The following is a 13,307-nucleotide window of genomic DNA, read 5'->3' as shown; positions in this document are numbered from 1 at the left end:
CTAGGTCACCTGCTACTTAGCTGTGGAGCGAGGGAGTCCTCACCTCCTCCCTTCTGTAAAGGGAGGGCCTGGAGCTCCCCAGTCAAAAGAAAGATGTCTGGGCGCTTAGAAAAATAATAAAGTCCTCACACAGGTTACAGTTTTTCTTAGCCTGTGTGTAATTTCCAGATGATGCTGTACCTCACCAAAGTCACAAAAGGGTTGAGTGATGGAGTACAAACTTTGCTCTGACTTGCCATCACATGATAAGCTTTGGTTTAGGCAGAAGACGGTGAGCCTAAGGCCTCAGGTACTTCACAAGTCCTTTTATGGGCTGCCAGGGCTGGAACCATTGCTTATAGATACCACAGTTCTCTAAAGAGATACAGAGGTTCTCGTATATCTGGGAATGGAGAGCCTTCTCAGGGAGAGTGGCAAGTACCATTGTCTAAGATTGGAGGTAACCGCGGAGCCTGGGGCTGGCAGCTAGGCACTTCTCCCAGGCCTGAACTGCAGAGTGCCTGAGAGCATGCGTCGCAGTCTGCTGGGGGCCCAGCACAGGGCCTTGTGGGCATGTTGGGCTAGATACCTGGCTTCACCTTTCTCATATCCAGACTAGAGTTCCTGCTTCCAGGCCAAAAGGTTCCTGCAGTTAGGGTGCTGACAGGAGACAGTGTCTTCCATTGCTTAACACTACTTCTCCAGAATTCCCTGGATTGTTCTGTCAGGCCCAGAAATGCTAATGTCTCTGAGGAAATGAGCAGGACAGGAAGCCCAAGAGCAGAGTTGTAGATCAATGGTCATGGAGTCTATTTGGAGTTGTTTTCATATATAGGCATGTTACCTTATCAGAGTGGTGTGTTATCTGTTGAGCACCCACTACTGTGTGAGCCACTGGGCATGGTACTTCTTCATGGCTGGCAGGCTCTTCAGAATGTGACCCTCATACTTCCTTACTGGTCCCCTGGTTGTACCCTAAGGGCTGCATCTGGGAGCTGGACCTGGTCAGGGCATGTACGGCCACCTCTACCCCTGGTCAGGGCATGTACGGCCACCTCTACCTGCTGGGTGAAAATTGTCCCAGACTCACTTACAAAGAACTACAGGGTCGCAGTGGGAACAGGATTCGTGACAGGGTTATTGGGAGCAGAAGATCTAGGATTTACGTAGAAACAAAGCAACTTTAAAATATTTCAGTGGAAATTCAATCTCCTTGAAAACCTTGCTTCCTCTCTTGCTACAAGCCCCAGCCTGGTCTGGTGGTGCTTTTTGACATATTTGCCCTAGCTTCATTTCAAAGTCATTGCTATAATTCTGCTCACCTGCCTTCCTCGCCACTAGAATACCTCCTTTTGAGGATATGACCTTATTACTTGCATTGTTCTATCCCTAGCACTGAGAGGTCATATCTGAAATAACTAACTTACAGTAAGAGAACAGGTTCGTTTATTTTGGCTCACCATTTTGGAGGTTTTGGCCTATGATCATTTAGCCTTGTTAGACTTACGGCGAGGCAACACATAGTGTGTGGTAAGGTGAGACCACTGCTTCTTGGCCAGAGAGCTAAACAAAGGGAGAGGAAGGAGCCTGAGAAGAGAGCCAGATGACTGGGTTCCATCTCTAAAAAGCGCCCTGCATCCCTTGGCCCTGCGCCTTATTGCCTAACTCTTGGAGCCAACCATCAAGAAACACGGAGGGAACAAATGAGGCAGTGTGGAATTCATAGAACCAAAGCATCACCCTGACTGGGAGGACAGTCAAGATCTGAACTGCAGCCCCGGTCTTGGGTGTTGTTGCAGGGCAAGCGCTCAGCTAATATTTGCTGAGTGGATGAAAGAGAACAGAAACAATTCACAGCCCAGCTCACTAGACAGTTGTGTAACCATGAGTTTTCATCAAGCCCAGAGAAAGAAGAGAAAACCATGAAAGGACAAGGAAGGAATAGTAAGGTGGACAGGAAACCAGGGCAGTGTGGTTTCTGCAAACACAAGTGGCCAGAAAGAGGGCTCACCTGTGCCTGCCAAGATGTTAGTGACAAGGAGGTCATCAGTGGCCTTTGCAAGTTTACACACGTGCACATGGAGAAGAGACTCAGGAAGCTAAGAGCAAAGCTGTGAAGGTAACTCAGTGGTAGAGTGCTCACCTAGCTTACTCCGGGCCCTGAGTGAAACCTGGAGCAGAGGAGCACTTGGGGCCTGCACCGGGACCACCCAAGGAAGAAGAATCAGGTAAAAGGACCAAGCAAGGCAGAGATGCGATGGGGACATAAGTTGTTGTTCACTAGGCCATCAGCACCACACTGGGTGCCCACAGGTACACAGGGACAGGCAGGAAGGTTAGGCTCACTTTGTCAGTCAAAAGTGGGGCTGGATGGGGCTAGGGCTGGAGAGGAGTCAGAGAACTCTTACTTGGAGCCTCGAATAGCAGTGGCATTTTTTACTGAAAAGAGAAATTGGGGAGAAAGGCAAATTATCCTGATACCGTGCCCCCAAACTATGCTCTATATATGACCCTAGGAAAAAGAAGGACATTCTTCCAGAATGTTGCAGAGAAAATGTGTTTTGTGTGTGTGTGTGTATGTGTGTGTGTGTTTCTCCTTTAAAGACAAGGGTATAGATGAGGATAAAATCCCTCTGTTTCATTTAACTACAATATGAGAACCTCTCCTGAGGTCATTTCTTCTGGTTGTTTCTTCATGGTTTTGAACTCTGTAAACCTTTGAGAAAATGAAGCCCCTCAAAACTAAGATGTGTGAGTGGCCTGTTTCTGTGCACGGTGCAGGTTTTTGTAGTGTTGTAAATGGTGTTCAAGTTCTTTCATTTGGGGACTTCTAAGATGTAGCATGATGTCTTTTGCTAACATGTCACTTATATCTCTGTAAAGAGATGATTTATAGTTTAATTGTTTCCACAGATAATCAAGCAGGCAAACATAAAGACAGGAGGAAAAATTCAATAGATGTCAAAGTGGTTTCCTGCAGAACAACTGAAGGTGAGTGACTGGATGGTGTAAGCCTTGAGCACAGGACATCTAACCCTGAAGCTTCGTTTCCTGATTGCCATGCACTGTGCATTCACACAAAGAGAAGGCCCCTCTAGGAACCAGTGTCCCATCCCACCATCTCTACAGGTAGACTCCATTCTGAGCCATTGAAATGAGTCAATAAGGAAAAATCAAAGAAATAGGTACCAGGTGCTCTATATGACTTCTAAACTCTTGTTTTGTTTTTTGAGACAGGGTTTCTCTGTGGCTTTGGAGGCTGCCCTGGAACTAGCTCTTGTAGACCAGGCTGGTCTCAAACTCACAGAGATCCACCTGCCTTTGCCTCTTGAGTGCTGGGATTAAAGGTGTGCGCCACCACCGCCCAGCTCAATTTCTAAACTCTTATTCAGAGATTAGTCTGTTAATTTGCTATCATGATATGAGTCACGTATTTGGTAGTTCTGAAGGACAGATTAGTTTGCAGTTTACTATGGAAATGAACCCTTTGGAAGTAGTAAGCTTAATTTGGAGATTGTAAAACTCCAAATATTATATAAGTTCATATTGAAATATAACTTTTATTTATGTGTTTTTGTTTTTCAAGACAGCCCTAGTAGTCCTGGAACTCACTGTGTAGACCAGGCTGGCCTCGAACTCATAGAGATCCGCCTGCCTCTACCTTAGTGCTGGGATTAAAGGCATGCACCAACACCCCGAGCCTGAAATATAATTATTTCAAACAGGGTTTTATATAGCTCAGGCTGGCCTCAAACACCCTATATAGTTCAGGATGATCTTGAACTCCTGATCCTTCTGCCTCCATCTCCAAAGTGTTGGGATTACACATGTGTGCCACCTTCTCATCTGAATAAATATTTTAAGATCAGTTAGATACATGCTGGCCAACATTTTTAAAATGCAATCACCATGCCCCTTTCCCAACTTCAAGTCCTCTCTACTCACCTTTAATTAACCCACTGTGTTCATTTAGAGCTGCCTGTATCTACATGGGCATAGGGCCAATCACTGAGGTGTAGGCAACCTACCAGGGGCCACATTCCTGAAGAAAACAGTTTTCCCTCCCCCAGAAGTCATTAACTGACAATAGCTAGGGGTATGCCTTGTGAGCCCCTCCTGTTCAGAGAACTCTTGATGGTATTTTAACAGTTTTTACTTCCACGTCTAATTACATGGCATTAATACATAGAAATACAATGTGTTTTAGTATATTGACTTTTTACTCAGTAACTTAGGTAGTAGACTTACTACTTACTGAATCAAAGGTAGAATAGTGAGTGTAACAGCCGGGCGTTGGTGGCGCACGCCTTTAGTCCCAGCACTCGGAAGGCAGAGGCAGGCGGATCTCTGTGAGTTCGAGGCCAGCCTGTACTACCAAGCAAGTTCCAGAACAGCCTCCAAAGCCACAGAGAAACCCTGTCTCGAAAAAGCCAAAAAAAAAAAAAAAAAAAAAAAAGAATAGTGAGTGTATCTGCAAGTTCTTCCAAGTCATCTCTATACACAGAACTTTTTGCATCTTATTTTTCTTACCTCATTGCATCTATGGTATTTGATTTTTTTCAAATTATTTTTAAATTAAAATTTTCTTTTAGTTGACAAATTTTATTTTTTTAAAGTTTTTTATGTAAAATAGAAACATGCTTGCTTGACATGTCAATCCCAGTTCCCTCTCCCTCCCCCACAAAACTCCCAACCTCCCACCCCAACCCCCTCCACTCCCCAGGGAGGAGTTCAGTTCAGTGTTTAGATGTGGGTGTCTGCCTCTGCTTCCATCAAGATGGCTCAGCCCTTAAAGGCTAGACTCACAACCAAAATTATTAGCTGACAAATTTTAAAATTGTGTATATTTTTCAGACAATATGCTAATTTAAAATATGTATTTATTTAGAATTGTGAAATGAATAAATTGAGCTAATTAACAAATGTTTTACTTCCCATCCTTAAAAATGCACCTTAGAAGTTTTCAGGAGTACAGTGCATGCTGTCCTGCAACTCTCTGTTCTCATGCTGAGAAGCACATGCCATTTTCATTATATTCCTAAGTAAGAGCAAATCCTTTTCTGATGGTGACAAGACAGTGGGGGTTTTGTTTAGTGACTTTATTGTGTAAAATGTAAAGTTGGCAGCCATATGCTAATCACTGAAATTAGATTTGGGGGCTGTTGGACCCCCAAACAGCACTCGAGGCTTCTTGGCCTGGTTAACCTTAGATAGGATCTCTCTTTAGCCTTAATTTCTTTGACGGCAAGGTGAGGCTGAGGCATCATCTTGTTAGACAATCTCTCATCCTTTCCAGTGTTTGGTAATCCTAACAGAGACATACAACTTTGGGGATGCTATTTTCCCGTCTGCGTATTGTCCAGGCTTCCCTCAGCCCAGAAGACGCATGCCTGGACACAAACAACAAGTGTAATGCCGTTGCCTGACTATCCTAAATTAAACACACTGAAGGATAGCACTAGAGAGAAGCTTGGAAATTTGAGCCAGATATTACTTTATTTCAGTAAGTGGTAGAGCTTAGTCCATTGCTCCCACCTTGTAGGGAACAATAGGTGTGGTGCTGTCTTCCAGAACTCCTGGAGAGCAGCAACAGGTGTAACTAGAGCCTTATTGTTGTAGACAAAAAAAGAGGTTGTTTGGCCTTGACTTGCTAAATTGCTCCCTCTGTCTTCTCTCTGTCCTGTGACGTTGGAAGTTCAGGACGCAGGGTGTTGCGTGCATGCTAGCACCTAGAACTGAAGAACGCAGGGCTGGTAATGCAGAGCCCAGGTTTGACATGTCAGGGAAAGGAGGGGAAGCCCAGTCAGGGTGCAGTTACTCCAATACCTTTTGTGTGTAGCTGAGCAACTGATGCCTGGGAAGGGAGGGTCTGAAGCCCTTGGAGTCTAGACATATGCCCAAGGTTGGGCACACCCTCATTTCTTACCCGTTTCTTCACAGTTGCCAATCAGAGAAGACATTCCTCTCTGGCCCGGATACATTCTATGATGATTGAGGCACCCATCACCAAGGTTGGTCTTCATTGAGTATGCAAGCATCTGGGACTCCCAGTGAATTGCTTCCCTGACAGAAAACAGGGACATGCAGCAATAACATGCTCTTTCAGTTGTATAATGCTGTCTCCTGAAGAAGGACGGGTGATAGAGACACTGTAATTAACATTGACGTAGTGACATAATTACAAACGATTACCAGCTTGACACTTGATTGCTCTCTGATTGTTTTTAAGGTTATAAAATTCATGTCTTTTATTTCCACGATGTAGGTGATCAATATTATCAACGCCGCCCAGGAAAACAGTCCTACGCCTGTGACAGAAGCCTTGAACCGCGTGCTGGAGATCCTGAGAACCACGGAGTTATATTCACCACAGTTTAATGCTGAGGATGATCCTCACGCCACTGACCTCGTTGGGGGCTTAATGTCTGTAAGTTTATTTGCCCAGGCTGCTGAAGTCTGTTCCTGTTTGCCTTCTCAGAGGTTATTTGAACTGGGCTCTAGAAGCCAAGCAGGGCATCCATGTAGGTTGCAATAAAGTCCTTTGTATTCAGCTATGCTTGGCCTAAGTGGTTGCCTGCTGCTTGCTACCAGGGAATCCTCAGCTGGGAGCAGAAAGAAGAGTGATGTTATAGAAGTCTGTTGATCCTGTTCTCCAGTGTCACTTAGGGATCACAAATCATTTATTTAAATAAGACATTTTCAATTATATTACAATATGTTTTGTTTATTTTGTTTTTTGGTTTTGGTTTTGTTGTTGTTTGTTTTTATTTTGAAGCAAGTTCTCATTATATAGCCCTTGCTGGCCTGGAATTTGCTAGGTAGACCAGGCTGGCCTTGAACTCATAGAGAACCCCCTGTTTCTGCCTCCTAAGTGCTGAGATTAAGGGTATACATCACCACACCCTATTGTCTGACTTTCTTTTGGGACCACCAGCCCCCAAATAGTGACACGGAGACTTATTACAATTATGGAAGCTTGACCTTAGCTTAGGCTTGTTCTCAACTGGATCTTATAACTTAACTCAATTTTATTAATCTGCATTCTGCCACATGGCTGTTACTTCTCCACTCTGTACCCCTGGCTCCCTCCATGTTTCACTGGCTTCTCCAGCATGCCTAGATTCATCCTGAGTTCCTCTGTCTCCCAAGAAGTCCCGTCTGTTCTCGACTGCCTAGCTATTAAACTAAATCAGAAAGCACCTTGGCAGAGACACATCTTCACAGAGTACAAAAAGATTATCCCACAACAACACCTGGCTTGTCTCAAAGATTTTAAAAGCTGAGAAAAAGAAAGACAATGTTTCATATTAGTGAGGGGAGTGTCACTCGGTGGCATGGTGCTTGCCTACCATTTACAAAGCCTTGAGTTCTATCTCCAGCACCAAAAAGAAAACATCACACCTTAAACCGAAAGCTACATGGCAAATTGCAACACAAAACTGTCTCCTGCTTGTATGTTTAAAAAAGTGCCAGGGTGCAGGGCATAGTTTCACCTCCAAAGCACCCAGCCTTTGGGTAACTTTGTAGGAAAGAAATCCTTAAGGGTATGTCTCTCACACTCCTGAGGAACCCTGGATACCAGCCACTGCAGCCTGTCTAGAGCAGAGCTCCCACAAGGAAGGCAAACTACACCTGTGTTCTGCCAGCTGTCTTAGAAATAAAATCACTCCTTCCCAATTCTCACTATCTGAAGTCACTAGATTTCAAAAAAGTAAGGTCTGGACAGTAAAATCTAGAAAGTAGGGTGATTTCCAATGGTAACCTCTAAGTGTAGCCTATAGGTCAAGGGTGAGCATGGGGAGGGTGGGGTGGGAGTAGATGAGAGAGGTTGTGGTACTGGAGCATAGAGGATGCTGGTCTGGTACTCAGGGAACAAGGAGAGGAACCCACTTAGATCCCAGCAGAGGCAGGCAGATCTCTGTGAGTTCCAAGACAGCCAGAGCTACACAGAGAAACCCTGTCTCAAAATCCCTTTCCCTCAAAAAGGTGAGAAGGGTTCCAGAGACAGCCGAGTTTGGAGAGGCAGACAGGGTTGTCACTAGAGCATTAGTTGGCCTGGAATGGGGCAGGCATGCTGGTCACCTCATTGGTGTCAATCCTGCCTGAGTCTAGGTTCCAGGAAAAGAGCCCAGCACCCAGGAAGTGACTGAATTTGGAGTTGGCCACAGTGGTCAGCCTGCTGGACTGGGCATCCTTGTTGTGGGTTGCCTCTGGGGCTGACTACCTAGGTTATCTAAGGTGGAAAGATGAGCTGTAACCCATGCTTTTTTCTTGTTTCCTTGATTTTCACCAGGATGGCCTACGAAGGTTTTCAGGAAATGAGTATGTCCTTGCAACAAAAAGTAAGTTCTCTGTTTTTAACCTCCTAGATCACTGTATCACTGCAATCCAGGTTAAATGATGGAAACGATTGTTCTCATCAGTAAGTTCTGGGTATGCCACAAAGCCTCAGAAACAAAGCAGCTGTTTCTAATCCAGGTGCCACAAACCTATTAATGTTGCTTTCCAAATTACATCACCTTGCAGACCTTCAGCCGTCTTCAAGCAGTATTTCCATCCCCATCTCCCTTCATGACATCCCACCACGGATTGCCCGGGCCATAGAAAATGAAGAACAATGGGACTTTGACATTTTTGAGCTGGAAGCAGCTACCCAAAATAGGTGCGTTGAGCTGGTTTCCCAGGGCCTGGACACGGAAACACCCAAGCAGCATTGATGTATGCAGAGCTGTTCCTTGGGTGAGGACAGAGGCTAAGGAAGGAGCAATGGGACTTCAAGTTTCCCTGAGTCTTTGAGCCACAGGCTGTTTTCCTAGCTGTGATGGCTTCCTCAGATAGCAGTTTTCTATGGAAATTTCCTAATTTCTCCAGTGTGTGGTACTATATGAGGTTCCTAATTATTTCTCAGTATGTGGTACTATTAGGTAGCAACAAAGAGTCCCCTGCCACAAAGCCTAGAACAAATAGTTACACGTTTGATGAAACTAGCCTCAGATCTTGGTTGCCATGTTGGTGGCCTGCACATGGACATTCCACCCTAGTTATGTTCATTGGCTTACGGTTGCAGAGTGGGAGTTTGGGTTTTGCCAAGCAAAAGCTGTTAACCACAGGGGGCTTGGCAGATAGAACTGGACCTCCACAGCCAATGCCAGCTGGGAGTGTGGTCTGGTCTGGGGAGAGATGGCTCTGCTAAGCTGTGGGATGACTCACCTGGTCTCAGCCCACTGGCTGAGCTGACTACACTGAGACTCCCGCTTCACACAGCCAAGCAGAGTGGATAGGCATTCCCCATGACAGGGAGCCTCTGAGCTCCTAGTTTACATACCAGAACCATAACAGCTATGAGAACTGTGTTAAGGCTGACCAGGTTGAGTCCTGTAATGACCTCTGAGATGACTTCTATGGGACAGATTTCTTAACCTTCCAAACCAAGCCAGTAAATCAAAGTGCCTTACTTGCTGGTCGCTGGTCACCTTCTCAGTGTAAATTCCTTTACTCCTTTATACTATAACACTGGCTCCAGATTGTTGAGGTGATCAGTCACCTGATATGTGGCTGTGTCCAGTTTATAGTCACAATGACTATTTTACAGACCATCAATGGTAACATATGAGAGTAGGATTACAGGTAGCCAATGAGATGATTCTGAAGATTGTACTGATGCAAGCAGAGTGGAAAACTTTGCCCAGCAAATGGGGACCCTCAAAGAAGGCTAAGGCAGAAGCTGTTGTGTTGCCCCACACACACATGGAATGCTGCCCCAAAGTGCCAACTGGCTTTCCTGGGCACTCTGCAGTTTGACTTGGACTTGTTTGTTGGTCCTGAATCTCTTCCCAGCTCAAGACACTGGTTCTTTGCTTTGTTTTATATCATAGATGTTTTTCTTTGTAGGCCTTTGATTTATCTAGGTCTCAAAACATTTGCTCGCTTTGGAATCTGTGAATTCTTACAATGCTCTGAGGCAACGCTGAGATCGTGGTTTCAAATTATTGAAACGAATTATCACTCTTCTAACCCCTACCACAATTCCACACATTCTGCGGATGTGCTTCATGCCACTGCCTATTTTCTTTCCAGAAATAAAATAAAGGTAAGGTAATGTTTGTGTTCTGCCTTTAACAGTAACTGTAGGGAGAGTCTAGCTTCTGCTTCCGCTGCCGTCACCGTGTGGTGATAGAACCACCAGTCCTCACATGTGTGCAGCACATGTGAGGCACACAAAGGAATCCGATTGGTAGATTAACCTGCAGGCTCTGCCGTGCCGCGAGACTGTAAGAAGCAACATGCAGCCACTGGGAGAAAGCTAACAAACAGAACAAGCCTGTTCTTTTGGAGGAGAGGAGGTTTCAATTTGAACCTCTTTAGGATGCTCACCTGTCCATTACCACCCCACCCCACTCCTCAGCCCCTTCCCGTCTGACCGTCTGACCTCAGATAGCTCCTTCTCATTTCCCCACCAGTGAGGTCCCCGTCACTCCTCTCCCTTGGCCCCCTGGGGCATTCTCACAGTGCTGCCATCTGACTGCGACTGCCATGAGCAGCTTCCTTCTCCCTTTACACCCTGTGGCTGGTGTCTGCAGCTCTTCAGATACACCCCTGTGACAAAGTCCCCCTTCATCACACCCCCACCCTGTGCCTCAGACATACAGGCCAGCGGTCCAGGTCGCGGCAAACCCTGGGCTGCGTGCTGGGAAGTGACAGAGCTACCTCTAGTCTGGTTCTGATATTTGAAAGATCAAGACCAAGTCCATAGGTGGGTAAGAATCCAGAGAGAGGACTGCTTCCTCAAACAAGTGACCAGGGAGCGTCTTAGCATCTAAAAGGCAATCTGCTGGTGTGTGTTGCTTTAGAACAGATATATTCAGAGCTAGCCTAAAACAATATAGATAGTTCTGAGACAGGGTCCTGTGTAGCCAAGGCTGGTCTTGGATACCTTATCCTCTGGCCTCTAGTTCCCAAATGCTGGAGTTGCTGGTACACACACAGCCAAGCCTTGCTTAAAATGATAGTCAAAGTATTTATTGAAATTCACACCCTAGCTAAAGTGAAAAACTATGGAATTATTTTTGACACATAGGGGTATAAAATTTTATTAAGTACAATTTCATATTTAGAAAAAATATAGAACACTTCACGAATTTGTGTGTCATCCTTGCATAGGGACCATGCTAATTTACTCTGTGTTGTTCCAATTTTAGTATATGTGCTGCGAGCAAGAAAAACTATAGAATTTAAATGAAATTAATTTATAAGACAAGTTTATTAGATATATACCTTTTTTTCACATTTATAGAATACTTCCAAATGCAATCCTTTTTTAAAGAATCCACATGTATGTGAGTCTGTGTGTGTGTGTGTGTGTGTGTGTGTGTGTGTGTACGCCCACATGCAGGCACATATGAGAACAACCACAGCTTGTACATGGAAGTCAGAGGATAAGTTGTGAAGTTCACTGTCTCCACCACTGGGTTTCTGGAATGAAACTTAGGTTGTCAGGCTTGATGGCCAGGACTTTTACATGCTGAGCTGTCCTGCCTGCCCCCTGAATATCTTTTTTATTATTTTATGAGTATTCTATCTATATGTATGACCTTATGCCAGAAGATGGCATCAGATCCCACTATAGATAGTTGTGAGCCACCATGTGGGTGCTGGGAATTGAACTCAGGACTTCTAGAAGAGCAGCCAGTCTTCTTCTTCTTCTTCTTCTTCTTCTTCTTCTTCTTCTTCTTCTTCTTCTTCTTCTTCTTTTTTTTTTTTGGTTTTTTTGAGACAGGGTTTCTCTGTGGCTTTGGAGGCTGTCCTGGAACTCGCTTGGTAGTCCAGGATGGTCTCGAACTTACAGAGATCCGCCTGCCTTTGCCTCCCGAGTGCTGGGATTAAAGCAGCCAGTCTTCTTAACCACTGAGCCATCTCTCTAGCCCAAATTGTTTTCTTTTAAGACACAGTCTCATTACATAGATCAGACTGGCCTCAAACTCAGATTTACCTGCCTCTGCCTTTCAAGTGCTGGAATTAAAGGCGTGTACCACCATGCTGAGCTCCAGCTTTTATTTTATTTATTTTTTTAAGATTACAATTACAACATTTCTCCCTTCCCTTATCTCCCTCCAAGCCTTCCTTTATACATCTCCTTCAAATTTATGGCCTCTTTTCCCACCAATTTTTATTGCATACATACATATAAACATATATTTCTGAATATTACTTGTTGAGTCCATATAAATGTTATTTGTATGTATGTTTTCAGGGCTGACCATTGGCAGTGGACAACTGATCAGTGTCCTCTCCCCTGGGGCAGACCACCTCTCTTACTTCCAACTTTCCTGTTGCCTTGAGTTCTTTATGTGGGGCTGAGGCCTCATGGCTTCTCCGCATTCAGTTTGGCATGCACATTGTGTCATCTTTGTTCAGCTCTCACTTGGGCAGTCATGTGCCTGAACAAATAAAATGAAAAACCTATCTATCACTGTATAGAGTGATTTGGTCTAGGGAGGTAGCCGGGGAAGCACTTGGCACCCACAGGAAAAGTTGGGCATGGTAGTGTGGTCTGTGCTTGTAATGTCAGCACTGGTGAGGCAGATAAAGGGAGAATCCTCACGAGCCAGCCAGCCTAACCATCGAGCTCCAGGTCCCAGTGAGAGAGATGTGTCCTGAAAGAGCAGGTAAATAGATTTTTTTAAGGTTTGTTCATCTATTTTATGTGCACTGGTGTTTTTCCTGCAGTCATGTCTGGGTGAGGGTGTTGGGTCCCCTGGAACTGGAGTTACAGACAGTTGTGAGCTGCTGTGTGGGTGCTGGGAATTGACCCTGCATCCTCTGGAAGAGCAGCCAGTGCTCCTAACCATTGGGCATCTCTCCAGTCCCAGTAAATAGCTCTTGACAGGCAACATCTGAGGTGGCCTCCGGCCTCCACATGCATGTGTGCATTCATGTGTTCACATTCAGTCACATATGTATGCATCTGTGCACACACACATCTGGGCGTGGCAGTATACTCCTGTAATCCCAGCTCTTGAGAAGAACCCCCAAGAAGTTCAAGGCTATCCTTGGCTACATTTCGAGGAAGGCAATGATATCCACAATGGCTTTTGGAATTAAGACAATCAAGTATCAAAACAGAAATGAGGAAAACATAAATTTGAAAAAGGAAACGGTAGATAAAAAAACTTCACAAATCTATATTAACTCAAAAATGTAAAAGCTGATGGTTTCTTTTTTTGAAAAATGTATATAAATTGATAAAAAGCTGGGCTAGTGATGTATATCTGTAATTCCAGCCTTAGCACGCTGAGGTTAGATCAAGGGTTCAAGGCTAGCCTTGGTTA

At 44.8% G+C, this 13,307-nt stretch overlaps 1 protein-coding gene and 1 non-coding gene across 3 annotated transcripts in view; one reads left to right on the top strand and one right to left on the bottom strand.

Annotated features, from left to right (window-relative positions):
• Positions 1–13,307, top strand: part of Pde8a (phosphodiesterase 8A) — a 153,475-nt gene that overhangs the window by 122,398 nt on the left and 17,770 nt on the right. For both annotated transcript variants that reach the window (XM_021231672.2, XM_040729461.1), the window contains exons 12-17: positions 2,893–2,970; positions 5,920–5,990; positions 6,245–6,406; positions 8,273–8,321; positions 8,506–8,641; positions 9,871–10,069. In XM_021231672.2, the coding sequence (XP_021087331.1) occupies positions 2,893–2,970; positions 5,920–5,990; positions 6,245–6,406; positions 8,273–8,321; positions 8,506–8,641; positions 9,871–10,069 (695 nt within the window). The remainder of the gene's footprint in view (positions 1–2,892; positions 2,971–5,919; positions 5,991–6,244; positions 6,407–8,272; positions 8,322–8,505; positions 8,642–9,870; positions 10,070–13,307) is intronic.
• LOC121135751 lies at positions 11,095–11,202 on the bottom strand. Its single transcript, XR_005872866.1, has one exon. It is a non-coding gene; the product is annotated as a U6 spliceosomal RNA (small nuclear RNA).

This window comes from Mesocricetus auratus, unplaced genomic scaffold (genome assembly GCF_017639785.1).
Source record: "Mesocricetus auratus isolate SY011 unplaced genomic scaffold, BCM_Maur_2.0 Super-Scaffold_4256, whole genome shotgun sequence".
In the NCBI taxonomy this organism is placed as follows: domain Eukaryota; kingdom Metazoa; phylum Chordata; class Mammalia; order Rodentia; family Cricetidae; genus Mesocricetus; species Mesocricetus auratus.
This window is presented reverse-complemented; position numbering and strand designations above follow the sequence as displayed.